General features: G+C 44.0%; 1 protein-coding gene and 1 pseudogene across 2 annotated transcripts; one reads left to right on the top strand and one right to left on the bottom strand.

Moving 5' to 3' along the window:
* Window positions 1-8,221: 8,221 nt before the first annotated feature.
* Window positions 8,222-9,307, bottom strand: LOC308238986 (eukaryotic translation initiation factor 1-like). Its single transcript, XM_080651526.1, has one exon. The coding sequence runs from the start codon at window positions 9,173-9,175 to the stop codon at window positions 8,834-8,836; it is 342 nt and encodes a 113-aa protein (XP_080507652.1). The 5' UTR covers window positions 9,176-9,307; the 3' UTR covers window positions 8,222-8,833.
* An 8,187-nt stretch (window positions 9,308-17,494) lies between these two features.
* Window positions 17,495-18,620, top strand: LOC308239200 (centrosomal protein of 83 kDa-like; annotated as a pseudogene). The gene has a single exon. The product of its transcript is annotated as a centrosomal protein of 83 kDa-like (transcript).
* The last annotated feature ends 247 nt before the right edge of the window (window positions 18,621-18,867 follow it).

Here is an 18,867-nt window from a genome sequence, read left to right on the forward strand (position 1 = left end):
ACTGATGCTGTGTCTTCCACAACAAATAAAGGCAGATGAGCAGATAGAACATACCTGTGCTCTGGGCCTCAATGTGAGTCACACTGTCCCTTTTAAAAAACAGTGGGTGTCAGGAACATAGAGTAGGAAGAGATGTTGCACATAAAGGGAGTGTGAGTGACTTGACACTTGTCTTGTCAGACAATACCCATGTTGTCCTCCAAATTGTCCCTCCGAGACAACAAAAAAAAACATGGTAATGCACATTACACTTCTGACTCCAATCCCAGTTTGCTGAGGCCATCACTTCGCATTACCTGCTGCCCATAGTTCTTTGAGCCACACTTGTCTCACACAGCTTCATTCCCAGAGGCACAACTTCACTGGTAACGCAAATATGCCATGATAAGGACGGGTTGTTTTCTAATCAGCTTCTTTTCCAGAATTCTAGTTCACGACCGCTGTAATATATTTATCACTCACCTTGCTCCCTTCTCTATTCCCCAGGCTGGTGGAGATTTTCAAGTGCAGGTGACACTGATGTATGCTTTCTCATTCCTATTGTTCACTGGGTCAGCCTGCAACAAGAAATGGCAGGTGGACACATATATAGCATCTAAGCTCTGGACCTGGAATGTAGCACCACAGCAACCCATCTTGTTAGGAATTACCCTAAAATTCCTCATATCATATCATGTCATATATCATATCATATCATATAGACATCATCAGAAATGAACTCCCTTTTCATTTACTCATATGTCAATGTTAGTGCCCTGCCGCCATGAATTCACACTCCCTGTCCAAGTGCAAATCACTCTTCCTACTACACCTCTCTCACACCTGAACTCCAAGAGCCACAGCCCCCATAGTCATCTCCTGGGTTTTCTACTCAGTACTCAGCATGTGTGTTCCAGAGAATACTTGGCCAATTCAAAGATCAAGTATTCCTCCAACTCTGATAGTCCACAGTCATAGCAATAGTCTTGAACCTGCTATGAAGGCCTCCCTCTCTGATTGTTTATTCCTTCAACCTCACCTATTGAGAACCATATCACATCTCCTATGTCCATAGCCCACTCCACTGGTGCATCTGATGTCCCTTCACTAGTCACAGGCTTCATCACTCAAGTCTCATCACCTATGACCCTCTGAGTCTCACAGATGACCCCTCATGGCTCTAAGCAAATCAACCAGACTGACTGCAACACCCAATGGCACAAAAAGTTCCTGGTTAATTTTTTAGAAGTAACTCAACTTGTTTGAAGGCTCCAATTTAAAAAAAATTATCTAAATTCCTCCCTGGTCCATAATTCTCCACAAGCTTTTGAAGAAGTCTTCATCCTGAACTGCCCCTCAGAGTCAAGAGATGCTCATGAACTGCTCTCTGAAATCTCAGGCTCTAACAGGCCAAAAAGAAAAGTGTTTGTATCCCCAATGAATATTACTCTTCTACTATGAATTTCTCCATCTCAGTTGATGGTGTTTCCATACCTCCAGCTGCTAAATCCAAAGCGTCATGGCTTCTATGACTTCTCTCTCTCTCTGTCTCTCTGTCTCTCTCTGTTTCTCTCTCTCTCTCTCTCTCTCTCTCTCTCTCTCTCTCTCTCTCTCTCGTCCTCAAAATTAGAAGATTTAGGTGGCCATGCCTAAAACACCAATCCATAATGCAACTGTTTCTGCCACTTTGACAGCCACCATCATGAGCCAGTTCCCATCACACTCACCAACACTATCTTCCTAGTATTTCTACCACCTCCCTCAATGCCCATATTGTCCATCATGCTGCAGCCACAGAATCTAAGGATAACCTGGTCACATCACCTGCCTCCACTGCTCCAAATCTCCCATTGCTCCCATAACATGCAACACAGACACCCAGGTTGTCACAAAGTTCCTCTACCTGACTCCTGTCCCATTGTTACCTGTTCCCATTTTTTTAAAAAAGAATACCTGCTAGTTCTGAAACCAGCTCAATCTTAACTCTAACCATTGCACATTCTGGTACCTATGCCTGGGAGGACCTATAACTTCCCATTCCCTGGTTGCCCAAACAGGGACCACTTCATATAACACTGGACCTGGACTTAACATTTTGGGCTTGGTGTCTGATCAAGGTCCTCAGGTCCAAGGAGAGGACAGTCCCAGGAGACCACTGTCTGTTAGGCTACAAGAGTGGGAGGCCCTAAAATAAGTCCCACAAATCAATACCCTAAGTCAGTGGTCGGCAAACTCATCAGTCAACAGAGCCAAATATCAACAGTACAATGATTGAAATTTCTTTTGAGAGCCAAATTTTTTAAACTTAAACTTCTTCTAACGCCACTTCTTCAAAATAGACTCACCCAGGCCGTGGTATTTTGTGGAAGAGCCACACTCAAGGGGCCAAAGAGCCATATGTGGCTCACGAGCCGCAGTTTGCCGACCACTGCCCTAAGGGATTCTGCATTTGCAGGAATCTGTCGAAAGATTAAGGTTTGTTGAGAGCCTGTCAACCACCACCAGGATCCATGGGTTCAGGCTGCTCAGTACCCTTACCCAGCCCTAGGGCCAGGTCACCTCAAGATGCCTGCGTTACCTCAGGGCTCAGTCCTCAGTGCACACTCTTGCCAGATGCATTACTTTAACAGGACTTCTCCTTCCTGTCCCTAACTCCTTGCCTCTCTCTTCCAGTCTGTTCTTCCACTGAGCATTTTGGGTAAATGTTTAAAACCCTACCTCAGACCATATCCCTTGTTTTTTCACTATCATGGATGCCCCCCACCCACCCCTTCCTGATGTTAATGTAAAAAAAATTCAAAACTATAAAGAATTTTTGTGAGTTTATTTTAGCAAAACTCACTACAATTGGCTGAAAGCAGAATCTCAAAATATTGAGAATAATGCTCTAGAGAATGGAGTTTTTCCCCCCTATTTTTTTTTACCTTGCAATCAAAGGAAGAGATGTGAGTGGGCTACATGAAATCCACTGGTGATAGATTAGGGAGGCAGGAGCAAGAAAAGTGGGGAAGCCTCTGGGAACAGATAAAAAGTAAAATGATAGACCTATGCTGTTTTACATAGGTTTGTACAGGATAGGTAACAGTCACTAACTAACAGGATAACAATAACAATGAGTGAATTTGTGGTCTCCACCCTGGCCCATTGGCTATTCCCTGAAGGGTCCAGAAAAGAGGAAGTTACAAGTTACCCTGACATTCCAACGATATGTTATCATAGATGCAAAGACAACAGACAGGCTTAGTTAGGTAAAGATGGACTTTTGTCAGGAAAGAATCTGCCTAGGACATGACTACTTGCCATAAACTGCATTTAGTTAAAAGTTTTAATTTAGACCTTCCTTTAGGGTTATTTAGGTCTCTGAGTTTGCATGGCGGCCATGTTGATGTTCCCTGAGATAGTCAGGTTAGCATGTGGCCCGCTTTCATCCACACTGAAAAGGAAAGTAAAATTCATCATGGAAAACTTGGCCTCATGTCCTTGGTTGCATTAAGACACAAAACAGACCTGGGTTTCCTGAATCTTCCGGGCTCAGTCATACCACCCAGTCCTTACACAGTGGCATGGCAGCCTGTCAACCTCCTCCCCCATCACACCCTGTGTCACCCACAAACAACTCACTGTTCTGGATGCAACGACCTGGGCTGCAGGACCTGAGGGGCACCCCCACGCAAGGCTGGAGGGTTAAGTGGGGTGAGGCTGAGTTGCACTCTGTAAGCAGAGAGGAGTGTGTGAAGCAGCAGGCCTCAATCCCACCTGCTGCAGCTCAACAAGCCCCAGACACACCACTGCACAGCAAAGACTTTGCCCCCGATGCCTCGTCCTAGTTGTGACCCAATGCTGGAGCCTCTGACTGTAGAACAGAACGAAGAGGTCAAAATGACCACCAGGTGACAGACGCCAGGAATCACGCCAAACCAGTGAGCACTGGGATCATGTGCCCCCCCTGGGCTTTCATTGGCTAAACCCACCACCATTAGGCTCAGGGCCCTTTGGGTAATGTACTTTTCCTGGCCAAACAGGCGGCATCAGGATCCCCTTCACTTACTGACCATTGTAGTATTGGTGTTAGGGCCCCAAGTCGTACTGGGAAATGGCAACTTGGGGTTTGGGGGGCTGGTCCCGGTTTCTGGGGAGTTTTGTCTGCAACTGATCTCTTGATTGGAGATGTTATTTCAGATTCTCTGAAGCTTAGACTGCTCCCTGAGGTGAAAAGTATTATTGCAATGATTCCCTGAAACTACAAATCTAAACGAATATATATACTTAAGTTTTTAAATTTGACTTTTACAGAGAGAGGAAATGAGATGGAGAGAAACACTGCCTGTCTCCTGCACCACTTCCCCCTGCCACCAGGCATTCAGCCAGGAAACCTGGCTTATGTCCTCACCAGGAATTGAACTGGCAAACTTTCTGTTCATGGGAGGAAGCTCAACCAAATGAGCAGCTCCAGCGGACAGAACTTCATTTTTAACCTAAAAATATCATTATTGAGAAAAAAAGCAGGCTGTGAGAGAATATATATAATCCTATCCTAATCATTTCAAAGCAATATATGAAAGTATACATAGGCCCAGAATTTGACATTTTTTACTTTGAATGTTTGTAGTCAGTACACATTGTGAAGCTGTGGAGCTAACAGTTACTGAATGTTTACTACATGTGCCAGGCCCTGCATTCAGTGCTTTAGTAGCTTTATTATTTCATTTAATCCTCTCGGCAAACTAAGATGGTTTAATAATTCTACGTATTATACGGTGAGGAAATCCAGGCTCAGAGGCTCAAGGTAAATTGCCTGATTGCAGAGTTAAATAAATGGCAGGCCTGGAAGTCAAACCCATGTGTCTTTAACAACATAATTCTGGCTTCTAATATTAGGCTCCTGCCTTCTAAAGCATAGAATAGGGCAGCGGTCACCAACCTTTCGGACCTCATGGACCACCAGGGGTCCGTGGTCCACCGGTTGGTGACCGCTGGAAGAGGGGATGCGTACCCTTTAACATGGGCTAGATGTTGTTGGTGAAGAAAAATCCCAGAGCTTTAGTACCTTATATTAAAGAAGGTTTCTTTCTTTTTCCTAACACATGTCCACCCTGGTTCTCCTGGGACCAGGATAAAGGAGAACGCACCATGTAGGTACCTGCTAGGTGTTATCAGAGGTGGACAAGGGAGCGTGGCCAGTTTCAGTGTTTCCAGACTCTTCTGTTAAAGATGACAGCCTTCACTCTCACCATATTTCATTGGTCTAAACCTGTCAGGCTGCAGCCAACATCAGGGGGTATGAGGAGAACCTGACCTACATCATGGGCCCCAGTAAGATGACTACATGGTGTCAGCCTCTTTTGGGGCTGTGCAGGGGCAAAGGAGGGGAGTGAGATTGGTAGGAAATGACAGTGGTATTCAGTCAGTATGGTTCATTTTCTCCTCATCCACGTGGACTTTGTGTCCGAGATGCCCAAAACCATCACTGGCAAATTTCAAATAAGTGAACCTCAGAAAAAGGAATTTGGTCAGATGTCATTGGCACAAAACTAAGAACCCACTGCTGAGTGTGACCGTGGGTAAATCCCTGCTGTCTCAGTTCCCCCACTAGGGTGGAGGTGAAGACCCACATGTTAACAGTGTCAATTGGGAAGGTTACAGGACTGCAAGCATTCCAGCATCCATGTTCCTTTACATTAACATAAATCTACCCTGCCTCCAAGTCTCTTTATCTTTTGCATTGCCCAGGTGAGTGCTCCATCAGGTGGTGCTGATTGTAAAAATGCTGACATTAACATCAATGGTCATCCTGTGGTTTCCATTCATTCTGTGCCTGAACCTGTGCTAAATGTGGCCCTCCATATTTCTCCCTATACCCACTGGAGAGTGTTCCATGCATGCTCAGTTGACCAGGACCCAGAGGTCCAGGAGTAATGCTCTGAGAAAGCTCAGGCTCCTTCCCCTATAGGTGTCAGCTTAGCTTTCACATGGGCAAGGGATTGACCTGCTCTTCAGGGACTAGGAGTCCCACCTGACTCTTCCAGCCCTCTCCAGGTGTATCCAGTTCCTCATTATTGGGGGACTTAGGGGCCTAAGGTCCTCCCCCTTAGCTGTCCCCACAGGCACCCATTCATTCATTCCTTCACAAGGATCCAGGATCCTACAGCTTTTCCATGAAGGCTCAGAGTCCCCCACAAACATCCCCTCTCCACACTCTGTATATCCTGTCCTTCATCAGAGTCTTCCCCAATTCTCAACCTTCCTACAGCCTTGGATTCTATGAACTGCCCCTATACTTCATCCATCCCTGAGATGGGTCTCTCGGGGGACACGAGACACCTGGAAGAGCAGAAGCTATAAGGGCTCAGCCTGCTGGACGAGGAAGAATAGATTGTCCTCTCCATCTCCCTGGAGGTGATTGCCTGTGCATTCACTTGTTTCCACCATGCACAGACACACAAACATACAGGGAAATATACAGACACCACAAGCACAAAACACAGTTACAGAACACCTCCAGCCACAGCTGGTCACTCAGGTGCAGGGTTAATGGCCAGGCTCACAGAGACCCACACTGTAGACACGGGCAACACCTTGAGAGCATACACACACACACACACACACACACACACACACACACACATATCAGAACAGACAGACATGGACACTAAATGCAGACACAAAGAGGAAACAAACACATATATACAATCAGAAACACTCAAAGGGGCAGCAAATTTACACATACAACCAAAACACACGCATGCAAAATAAACATTCCCAAAAATGCTGAGTCACAAGAATAGACTGTCTTTTTTAAAAAAAACATATGTTTTATTGATATTTTACAGAGAGGATGTGAGAGGGATGGAGAGTTAGAAACATTGATGAGAGAGAAACATTGATCAGCTGCTTCCTGCACACCCCCTACTGGGGATGTGCCTGCAACCAAGGTACATGCCCTTGACCGGAATCGAACCTGGGACCCTTCAGTCCGCAGCTCTATCCACTGAGCCAAACGGGTTAGGGCACTAATAGACTGTCTTGAATGAAAGATTAAGGAATTAAGGTGGTTCCCTAGCTCGGTGGCTTAAGTAAAATGATTGTGGGTTCCATTCCTGGTAAGAGCACATACCAAGGTTGCTGATTTGATCCATGCTCAGAGCATGTATGGGAAGCAACCAATCGTTGTTTCCTCTCACATTGATGTTTCTTTTCTCTCTCTCTCTCTTCCTCTTTCTCTAAAATCAATTAGTATATCTTTGGTTGGGGATTAAAAAAGAAATATTTAAGGTTTTGAGTTTTCAAGACTATACCACTAAATCTAGAGCCATCACTCTAGAACAGTTATTAGGATCATCTGAACTCTGTCTTCTTTCACATGAGACTAATAGAAACAATATAATGGATTTATGAAAAATCCAACATTATTCGTGTCATAGTCATGATCCCCTCCTTGCTTTCATTTCAGCACAAAAATCTCATAGTTCCTCAATAAACTCATCTCCTAATTTTTTAAACTTAGCTTAGTTTTTGAGTGATAAAAATTAACTTACCCATGGGTGAAGGTGATTCTGAGGGATTCCAATATAACTTTGGACACTGGAGAGTGTAGAACCCATGGTGAACTAGAAACTGTGCTTTCCCAAGAGAACCCCACGTTTCTAATCTCTAAAAACACTAAGCAGGAAGCATGAGCCAGCCAACTAGCAGTCTTTTTTCTTTCTTTTTTTAATCCTCACCTTAGGATATATATTTTTATTTTTGCCATTCATTTCTAGTGAGAGTGTAATGGGGTTTGGAGGTGAAGAGAGAGAGAGAGAGAGAGAGAGAGAGAGAGAGAGAGAGAGAGAGAGAGAGAGAAATATCAACAAGCAACAACAGAGAAACACATCATCAATTGGTTGCCTCTTATACCTGGGCTTGGGATTGAACCTGCAACCAAGGTATATATACTTGACTGGGAATTGAACCTGAGACCCTTGGGTCCTTTGTTTGAAGATTTAACCACTGAGTAAACATTGGTTAGGGCTTAAAGTAGAGGAATCACTTGGAGACCACTTGGAGGCTGGTTTTTTTTTTGTTTGTTTGTTTGTTTTTTGAAAACAAGTTTTATTTAAATAAGGGTTTAAATACATAACATAACATTAAAACTGAAGGAGGGAAATAAAAACACCCCAAAAATCTTTTTTCTTTTACTTCACATGGCATTGGGCAGCTGCTGCTATTAAGTTGCAAGCTCTACAGCTAGCTACATGACTGACACTTCAGTTTGAAATTTGTACCCTTGTCAAAAGTTTAACTCGGATAGAAGATTGGCCTCAAATTATGGTGCTTGGACAACAATTAGCTAGGATATGTCAGGTCAGAAAGACCTTGGTGGCAAGCCCGAAGTCCTTACACCTCACTGGAGGGAAGGTGGCAGGCTGCTCTAAGCTCCATCCACCTGGTCAGGTGTAGATCTTTGACTACGGAAGGCTCCCTCTAGTGGTACACATGTCACTGCTGCCTGACCCCTCTCCTCTCAGCTTCACCGAAGGCTGTTCAGGCGGTGGCATTCTCTGAGGGCAGGGAACTCTGGTGAGGAGCTTTGACCAGACATGGGCTGGGCTGAAACCTCACGGAATTGCTGTTTCAGGCTGGACACTGCCAGGCGCCTACTGCTTGACCTCCGTTTAAATGAGGGACTTCAAGACTAGACAGCATGGCTCTTTCCAGTTTATTGCATGGAGTTACACTAGTCCAGGTTAAAAGCAGACCCCAAATGGTTACATTATACAAGCTGTGAGGTTTTTAAACTTGTGACAAGGGACAGGAGGGAAATTCTACTCATTGCAAAGAAATCCTCACTTAAGCTTCAGTGAGCCAAAAGCACTTAAAACCCATGAACCTTCAGCTGGTCGTCCTTAGCCAGTCCAATCTCGACGAGGAACTGGCATATGTTCTTGCGTTGGTCACCCTGCAGCTGAATTACTTCTCCATATTCTGGATGCTCAATTACAGTACTATTGCAGGCAAATTTCTTCTTAAAGGCCTTCACTAGTTTCTTTTTATCGTAATCATCAGCGATCCCTTGGACGGTAGTAAGGGTCTTCCTGCCGTTTCTCTGTTGAATTCTTATATGGATATAATCCTCAGTGCCAGCGGGAAGCAGATCATCACCCTTACTTGCATCAGCAAAGGGGTCGAAAGAGTGGAGGTTCTGGATAGCGGACATACGATACGATTCCTTTTCCTCGGTGGAAACGGCCTGCGGAAGGCTGCGGCGGGAGAAGGCGGGCAGGGGGGACGGAGCATCGGGAAGCGAGGGGGGCTCAAGGGGGAGGTTGCTGAGTCCTCGGCGGCGGCTCAGTCACTCGGAGGCTGGTGTTTGAATCCAAAGATGATTTCTTGAGAGAGATGTGTTGTGAATGTCTAAGGCTCCTCATTATCTCAAATATTAAGTCATCTATTCATATCCTGACCCATTTTTGTGAACTTTGGCCATTTAAAAAAATTCTATGGATGCTTTCTTAGGGAGTCTGGATCATTCCCGCTCAACAGTGTCCACTCCCTCTATGCTTATAGGTCTCAGCTATGACCACCCTTGGCTGCTGGCCCTCCATCCAGCCGGATTCAAGTTCTCATTCCCACAAACTTCCCTCAGGCCACCCACTCAAGGACCCTGCCCCACATCCTGGAGCAGGGGTCTCCTCTAAACAGGTCACACTTGGGGCGGGGTCACCACCTACAATGCATCTCCTCATTGTTGTATCATGTTGAGACCAACCTCTACTTCTGGAAACGCTTGTATTGCAGAAGATTCTAAAACATTAAGAAACACAGCACCATTTCCAGGAGAATCCATGGTACCTCCAGGACTGGCTGAGGGCAGGGGCTTTATTTTTAATGAAATAAAAGTGGAAAATTACCCAAAAAATGTAAAAAAAAAAAAAAAAGATTCAAACCACATGGAGCTCAGGGGTGAGGGGTCAGGGGTGAGTTTGGGCTGGCCAAAGGCAGAAGTTTGCAAAGGTGAACTGATATGGAGGCCAAAAGCATCACAGGGTTATTTCAGGATACAGACTGAGGTTCAGCTGCAGTGGGCCAGGTGCGTGGGGGATGGGGAAGAGCAGAGTGCAGAGACCTCTGGATGGAGACAGAAGAGCCCTGGCCAGCTCCTCTCAGGCAGACACAGAACCCAAATCCCTCCTAGGGACATGCCTAGGGATCCTTGCTACCAATACTGGGAGAAGGACAGAGCATGACCCAGTTGCAGTGGGAACATCCCAGGCAAAGGCAGGAAAGAGAGAGGAGGGATACACTGTTCAGGTGGAGGATCCATCTCAGCACAGCAGGGTGAATGGTTCATTTTTGGTAATCCTCACTCAAGAATATTTTTCTTTTCTTTTTTTTTAAATTTCTTTATTGATTAAGGTATCACATATTTGTCCTCATCCCCCCATTCCCATCCCAAACCCCTCCCCATGCATGCCCCCACCCCCCTGTTGTCCGTGACCAGTGGTTAGGCTTATATGCATGCATACAAGTCCTTTGGTTGATCTCTCTCCCTTACCCCCACCCTCCCCTACCTTCCCTCTGAGGTTTGACAGTCTGATCGATGCTTCCCTGTCTCCCGGTCTGTTTTTGTTCATCAGTTTATGTTGTTCATTATTTCCCCTAGATGAGTGAGATCATGTGATACTAGAAATACACTTATAAGAACCGAAAATGAGACAAGCAATAATGGTTATGCTGGGAGGCAAATGAATCAGTCTGTAGTGAGTTTCTTTCTGAGCCAACAATTCTTTTGAGGCCCAATTTAAATGTCAAACAGTTCCTTATGTGTACATGTCAGCGATGATATTTCAGTTCTGCATGGTGGACAAATGGTGGTAATGCAGGTCCGACCCTCTCTGGTTTGGTCCTGGGCAACCTGCAGCAACACACAGCTGCTGACTGCTAATATGGCAAGGCGTCGTCAGCGTCTTCCATCTCTGGACTGTTTCTCTCTGTCTTCATGGCTGGAGCAGTCCTGACAATTCCTCTCTGTTGCAGGAATCCACATGGTCTTGGAGTTGTTTTCTGAAAATATACATATTCTCGACCAAAAGTTAATAAAGGAATCTTTTCTATAAATTTGACTTGGGATCCTTTTTCATTTTTTGCCCAAATGATTTTCCTTTGGCTTGTTTTGACACCATGTGTGTTTTTCATGGGTGTCTTGCTGTTAGCATTACAAATGAAAGTTAATTTTCTAAAGTAAAAATTTTCTAGATGTAATTTACTTACAGGATATTTTTCCTTACATGATATTCTTCTACTATCCCCCCTTTTTTGATTTAAATATTAGGAGGCTTTTGGAAATTTTATAATGTAGTCCAATAGCTTTTAAATTTTAATTTTTTTGCACTAAAATATAACTGCTTTAGGTTCATTACATGTTACACAATTTTACCATGAGGTTAACTACCAATAAAAATTTTAGTTAATACTTTAGGAACAGCTTTTTGTCCAGTACCATTAATTTCTCTAGAATATTCGCTTATTTCAATTAGTCAATTTAAATTAGTCTGAAAACTTGACTACTATTTTACTGTCAAATTTAATACTCTAACAACAATCTTATTTTACCCTGTAAATATTAGTGGAAAGGATTATTTGACTTCTTGAGTAGGCCTTGAGCATTCCTGGTGCTAGGCTGGATTTGGATATCAAAAACCCACTTCCCCACACCATGGGTACAAGACAACTCAAACAAGTCTTGTTGCAGTGAGAGGGCAGCTGCTGTTGACCAAGTCTCTGTCTGTTACCTGGGTCCTTGTTAGAGTTGTCTTGTACCCATGGTGTGGGGAAGAATATTTTTCAATTGATTTTTATTCAGAGTGGAACAGTGGGGTTGAGGGGAGAGAGGAAGATAGAGAGAAACATGGAAGAGAGACACATCAACTGGATCCAGCCTGCATGAGTCCCCAATAGTGTCTGCAGATCAAACTTGCAACCCAGGTACTTGCCCTTGACCTGTAATCTAATTCACCACCCTGCAGGTATGTGGGCTAATGCTCTTACCATTAATCCACAGTGGCCAGGCCAGGGTGGATGTTTACCCATTAAGGAAAGATCAGGGCCATTTTCTATTACCAGATTGATAAATTTCTACAACGTCCTTTAATGGCTAAATGTTCGGACACTTGCAACCCAGCAAGGACTACCTGGTTCAGCAGCCAGCAACCCCTCCTGCTGGGCAGATAGGGAATCAGCCTCTACAGAGACAGCTCCTCTCCCTCCCTGGGCAGGTAAATGGCTGCAGCACTTCATTACAGTGGACTAGCTTTGGCCTGTCTGGTCAGAGGTTTCTTGGTGGCCATGCTGACACCCAGGTCATGACCTCCCAGTAACTCCTGTAACAGAGGTTGTTCTTTTTCTCACTAATCATGGCTCCAAAGAACAGAGGCCAACTGCCTGGACTGGGACTAGAAAGGGCCTCTGAACCACACTCATGGCCCAGCACCAACTCTCCTTGGCAACTGCCCTGGACTTTTTCATGACACCTAAGAGGAATCTGGGCTTCTCAACCATGTGAATCTGAAATAGCCCAGCCTAAACCCCTGGCTGGAAAGTGCAGAGACCATAAGGGGCATGTATGTCCAGGCCCAGAGCTTTGCTTTGAGTCCCAGAGACCACACTGATGCCATCATCCCCTGTGGTTGATTGTGCAGCTCAGCCCAGGGTTCCCCACCTGGTACACTGACATCAGTGGCACCTCCCATTCTGTTCTCTGGTCACTGCATGCTCTGCCCTCATGAGAACGCTGGCTGCTGGTCACCACGGATCCCTGTGTTGCGCTGGTTTTTACAAGTGAGTGGAGTGACTGGATGATTAAAACATATTGATTTTAGAGAGAGAGAAATATCCATTTTTTTGTTCCATTAATTTTATACATGCTTTGAATAACTCTTGTAATTGATCTGACCAGGGATGGAACTTGCAACCTTCCATTATTGAAATTATTCTCTGACCCACTTAGCTATTTGGCCTCGGTCAGACGTATGTGACATTTTAAGTAAAATAACCCAATAACATATCTGAGAAAGATAGATAGAAAAACCATTATGATGACAGATAGTGGTGGAAGGCTATAATAGGATTCATGGGATTTCATAAGTATCTTTTTCACATGGATATATTTCAAGTAAGCTGTTTCAAGGGAAGACTGTATTATTCCATCAGTTATTTATATGCTGAGAATGAAGCACTAATAAGGGCAGGAGAAACTTGGTATCAGTAATGCAGGCATGCAGGGAAAACCAAAAGTGTATGTTCGTTTGTTTTTTTAAATGTCCATTTTAAATCAATTCTAGCTAAATCAATCTTTAAAAAAGGTTTAAACTTTATGCTTCCCAATAATTTTACTGTTTTATTATGAAAACTAGAGGCCCGGTGCATGAAATTCATGCACCGGGGGTAGGGGGGGTCCCTCAGCCCAGCCTGCATCCTCTCCAATCTGGGACCCATTGAGGGATGTCTGACCGCCCATTTAGACCTGATCCCAGGCAGTTGGACATCCCTCTCACAATCTAGGACTTCTGGCTCCCAACCACTCGCCTGCCTCTGCCTGATTGCCCCTAACTGTTTCTGCCTGCCAGCCTGATCACCCCCTAACAACTCCACTGCCAGCCTGATTGACGCCTAACTGCCCTCCCCTGCCAGTCTGGTCACCCCTAACTGTCCACCCTGCAGGCCTGGTGGCCCCAACTGCCCTCCCCTGTAGGCCTGGTCCCCCCCAACTGCCCTCCCCTGCTGGCCTGGTCCCCCCCAACTGCCCTCCCCTGCTGGCCTGGTCCCCCCCAACTTCCCTCCCCTGCTGGCCTGGTCTCCCCCAACTGTCCTCCTCTGCTGGCCCAGTCACCCCTAACTGCACTCCCTGCTTGCCTGATCGCCCACAACTGCCCTTCCCTGCAGGCCTGGGTCCCCCCCACAACTGCCTTCCCTTGCTGGCCTGGTCACCCCCAACTACCCCCAACTGCCCTCCCCTGCCAGCCATCTTGTGGTGGACATCTTGTGTCCACATGGGGGTATCCATCTTTGACCACATGGGGGCGACCATCTTGTGCCTTGGAGTGACAATTTGCATATTACTCTTTTATTAGATAGGATTCTTGAGCATATTTGGTATTACTGCATCAGCAATGTTGGAAATAAAATATAATGATGTGCTACTGAAATATCTTATCACGTCCATGTTCAGAGCCATCATTTTGGCAGTTTGAACCTCACAACGATGAGAGTATTTACCCCAGGGATATTAATAAAGATTACAAACCCAGACTTCACTTGAATTTTGAATGCTTAGACTTAAATAAGAATGGTGGAGAATGTTACCAATGCAGATTAAACCTGTGAGTGTTTGGTACAATGGGTTTAAATCGTACATAGGAAAAAACTGGGGAAAAAATTTTCATTCCAATTTTCAAAACCTATGGTTCCATATAGCAAAGAAGTCACTTGAGTCACTGAGGAATGAGTGAACTTCAAATATTTCTTAAATTGTGCACTGTCATCCTATTGGTTAAAATAATAAATTCATTTTATATTTTTAATTCCTGATTGTTGAAAGAATTACATACGTCCCATTTTCCACCCATTGACCTCTCCAGCCCACCCCCTTCCCCAAGCCCAGTCCTGCACCCCCCTATTGTCTGTGCCCATCGATTATGTTTATATGCATGCAAGTTCTTTGGTTGATCTCTTATCCCCCAAACCTCGTTAACCTCATGCCTTCCTTCTGAGGTTTGAAGGTGTCTTCGATGCTTTTATGTCTCTGGATCTATTTTTGTTTGTCAGTTTTTGCTGTTCATTATATTCCACAAATGATGAGATCATGTGATACTGATCTTTCTCTGACTGGCTTATTTTGCTAAGCATAATGCTCTCCAGGTAATAAATTCATTTTAAAAATTGGTAAAAGATTCTGAGCAGACACTTAAACAAATGTGATAAAAACAATGTGAATAAATGTATGAAAAAATGCTCACCATAAAAAATTCTTAGGTAAATGAAATTAAAACAAAACGGAATTAATACTATACTCATTTATTGGGCTAGTATTTAAAAAGATTAGCCATCATATGGGCTGGCAGAGTTGCAGAAAAACTGGAATTTTCATTACTGTGGGTGGGTGGGAAGACAAAGGAAATGACCATTTTAGTTCACAGTTACACATATCTTACAATGTAAATCATTCACCTACTCAACAATAGTTTGATCAGTGAAACATACATCTAGATAATGAACTGAACACAATATGCCCAGCAGATTTATATATTTAAAAGCCTAATATGCTAATTGTCCCTCCAACTGTTTGACCAGTCGCTATGATGTGCACTGACCACCAGGGGGCAGACACTCCAACCAGTAGGTTAGCTTGCTACTGGGGTCCAGCTGATTGGGACTGGGCAAGATGGGCCAGGCATGCCCTAGAGTCCTCCCATGGTCCCTCCCTGGCCCCGAATGGCCCCAATTGGGACTGAGTGAGATGGGCCAGACACACCCTGGAGCCCTCCTGCTGTTCCTCCCCAGCTGGCTAGCCCCAAATGGCCCAATCAGGACTGGGCAAGACAGGCCAGATACGCCCTGGAGCCCTCCTAAGGTTCCTCCCCGGTCCCGATCATGCACTGGTGGGGTCTCTCCTCCTGGCCTGCATCCTCTCACAATCCAGGAGCCCTCAAGAGATGTCGGAGAACCAGGCCAAGGGACCCCAGCAGAACACAATTCTGTGCACCAGGCCTCTAGTTTATTTATAATACTCTAAACCTGGACATAATCAAATCATAGATAAATAAAGTAGTAATTCACAGTACACAATACTACTCAGCAATAAAACAATTAACTATTCGCATAAGCATTTGTGTTGAATCTCAAAATAACTATGTAGTGTGAAGAAAAACAATATTTGTTAAAGAATACACACCTTCTAGTGCCTATAAAATTATGAAAAATATGCACTAGTGTGATGTAATGAAATGAAAATCAATGCCTGCATGTAGACTGGAGAAGGTAGAGTTTATAAAAGGGCAGGAGGTAAATATGTATGCCAAAAGTAGGTTTAGAGTTGTTGGTATGGAAAGTAATACAATAATCCTATATAATAAAGAGGTAATATGCAAATTGACCATCATTCCAACACACAAGAGGGCCACCCCCATGTAGTTAAAGATGGCCAGCAGGGGAGGGCAGTTGTAGGTGATCAGGCCCGCAGGGGAGGACAGTTGGGGCAACCAGGCCAGCAGGGGAAGGCAGATGGGGGTGACCAGGCCTGCAGGGGAAGACAGAGGGCTGACCAGGTCAGCAGGGGAGGGCAGTTGGGGGTAACCAGGCCGACAGGGGAGGGCAGTTATGGGCAATCGGGCCGACAGGGGAGCAGTTAGGGTGATCAAGCTGGTAGGCAGAAGTGGTTAGGGGCAATGAGGCAGTCAGGGAGGTGAGCAGTTGGGAACCAGCAGTCCTGGATTGTGAGAGGGATCCCAAATTGGAGAGGGTGCAGGCTGGGCTGAGGGACACCCCCCCATGCACGAATTTTGTGCACTGGGCCTCTAGTTAACAAATAATAATGCAAGAATTTACTCTGCCCTGGCCAGTGTTGCTCAATCAGTTGGGCATCATCTCCTACACTTAAAGTTCACTAGATCAGGTCAGGACACATGTCCTCCTCAAACCCCAGTAGAGGAGAGCAGGAGACATCAGATTAATATATGTCTCTCATATATCTCATATAGATGTTTCTCTCTCTCCTCCTTTCCATTCTCCCTAAAAGAATCAATAAAAATGTTTAAAATACTTTAAAAAAAAAAAAAAAAATATATATATATATATATATATATATATATATATATATATATATAATTGATTTTAGAGAGGAAAGGAGAGGGGGAAAGAGATAGAAACATCAATGATGAGAGAGAATCATTGATTGGCTGCCTCCTTACTGGGGATCTAGCCCGCAACCTGGGCATGTGCCCTTGACCAGAATTGAATCCGGTACCGTTCAGTCCACAGGCTGAAGCTCTATCCACTGAGCCAATTTGGCTAGGGCTAAAATACTTTTTTTAACAACAATAAACTCTGTCTTTTTGCTCACTACTGTAAACCTATTTTTACTCCACCTTGTACACTGGTGACAGGCAAGTTTATTTCATGTGTGACAATTTCACAGCTTTATATGTATATCAAAGATCACCAAATAGTACACATTAGAAAATTGAAGTTTGTTGCATGTCAGTCCTCATATCCTGGAAGGAACAGCCTTGCCTCAGTCGCAGCAAATATTGGTAAGCAATTTAGACTATTACCATCAGAATCAACAGGAATGTTGACTGGTTACAAGACACATCCTGGGACTGATTACAGAATTATCCTTCCTCTGCCTTTGAGTTCTTGCATTTTAAGCATCAGCCTTGAGGTGAACACCCTAGAGGGGCCAGCAGAATAGCAAACCTATAAGGTTATTGTCTCTGCCAATGACTTCAGCCACAGGGAACAGTCATGGAGGTCCTGAGGATGTCCGCACACAAACATCACGCAAGCCACAGGCCCTGCCACATTTGTGGAAAACATTCAGAAGAGGAAGTGGAAACTAATCTTAGAAAGAAAATGAAGACAACAAGAAAGCCAGAACTTACTTTCACATGGTTGTCAGCTTACCTACTATGAACACTCTTCCCACCACTTGTCCTCTGGATGGAGACAGTGGGCTGACAGATTCTGACCCTGTGTTACAAACAATGTGAATTGATGAAAGATCGCGATGTGGACATCATAAAACTAATTATCCCTCTGAAAACTGAACACAACAGGTTGCGAGATGAGTACACAAAGTCACAACATGAACTCGAGCGCCTGTTAAATAAAAAAAGCAAATTAACCAGGAGAAGTTCCAGCTGCTGTTTGAAGAACTAAGAGGGGAATTATTAGAGAAAATGGAAGACTTAGGGGAAATAAAGCTGCAGGTATTAGCGCCACAAAGCTTGGAATTGTTCAGAGCCCAAATACAACAAGAATTAGAAACTCCAATGAGAGAGTGTTTTAGGAGTCTGGATGAATAAATTGAAAAGTATAGAGCTGAATATAATAAGCTTCACTATGAAAATACATTTCTCAAATCAGAATTCAAACACCAGAAAGAAGAATTTGCACTTATTTTAGAAGAAGGAAAAATAAAATACGAATCAGACATTGCAAGACTGGAGAAAGATAAAGAACTACATAATCAGCTGCTTAGTCTTGATCCCACAAGAGATAGCAAACAAGTGGAGCGACTTATTTGAGAAAAAGTCCATTTGGTTCAGAAATTAAAAGAGTTAGAGGCTGAAGTAGCTGAATTAAGGGCTGAAAAAGAGAATTCTAGAGCTCAGGTAGAAAATGTCCAAAGAATTCAGGTGTAGCAGTTGGCTGAGATGCAAACTACATCCAGATCCCTGGAGGCTGAAAAAGAGTCAGTTAAACTATAGGCTGAACGCTTGAAAAAAGAGCTACAATCAAGCCATGAACAAAATACTGTTTTAATCAGTAAATTACATAAAGCTGAGAGGGAAATAAATGCATTGACCAGTGAAGTGAAGGACCTTAAACATTCAAACAAACTAAAAATAACAGACATCAAACTGGAAGCAGCAAGAGCTAAATAAAATTTTTAAAAATATATAAAGTACTTATTTTTTTTTTTAAAAAAAAAGAGAATAAACTCAGTGTTTCCCAAATTCACATCTGTAAGCCAACTGTTGCCCTAACCTGTATGAGGGTGAGAGATAAATTTATTTTACATGAATCTTTTTTACAGCTTTATCTGTATGTCCAAGATCAACAAATAGTGCACATTAGAAGAGTGGATTTTGTTACATGTCAATTATAAATATACCTAAATAAAGCCTTAAA

Source organism: Plecotus auritus (assembly GCF_963455305.1).
Source record: "Plecotus auritus genome assembly, chromosome: 15".
Lineage (NCBI taxonomy): Eukaryota > Metazoa > Chordata > Mammalia > Chiroptera > Vespertilionidae > Plecotus > Plecotus auritus.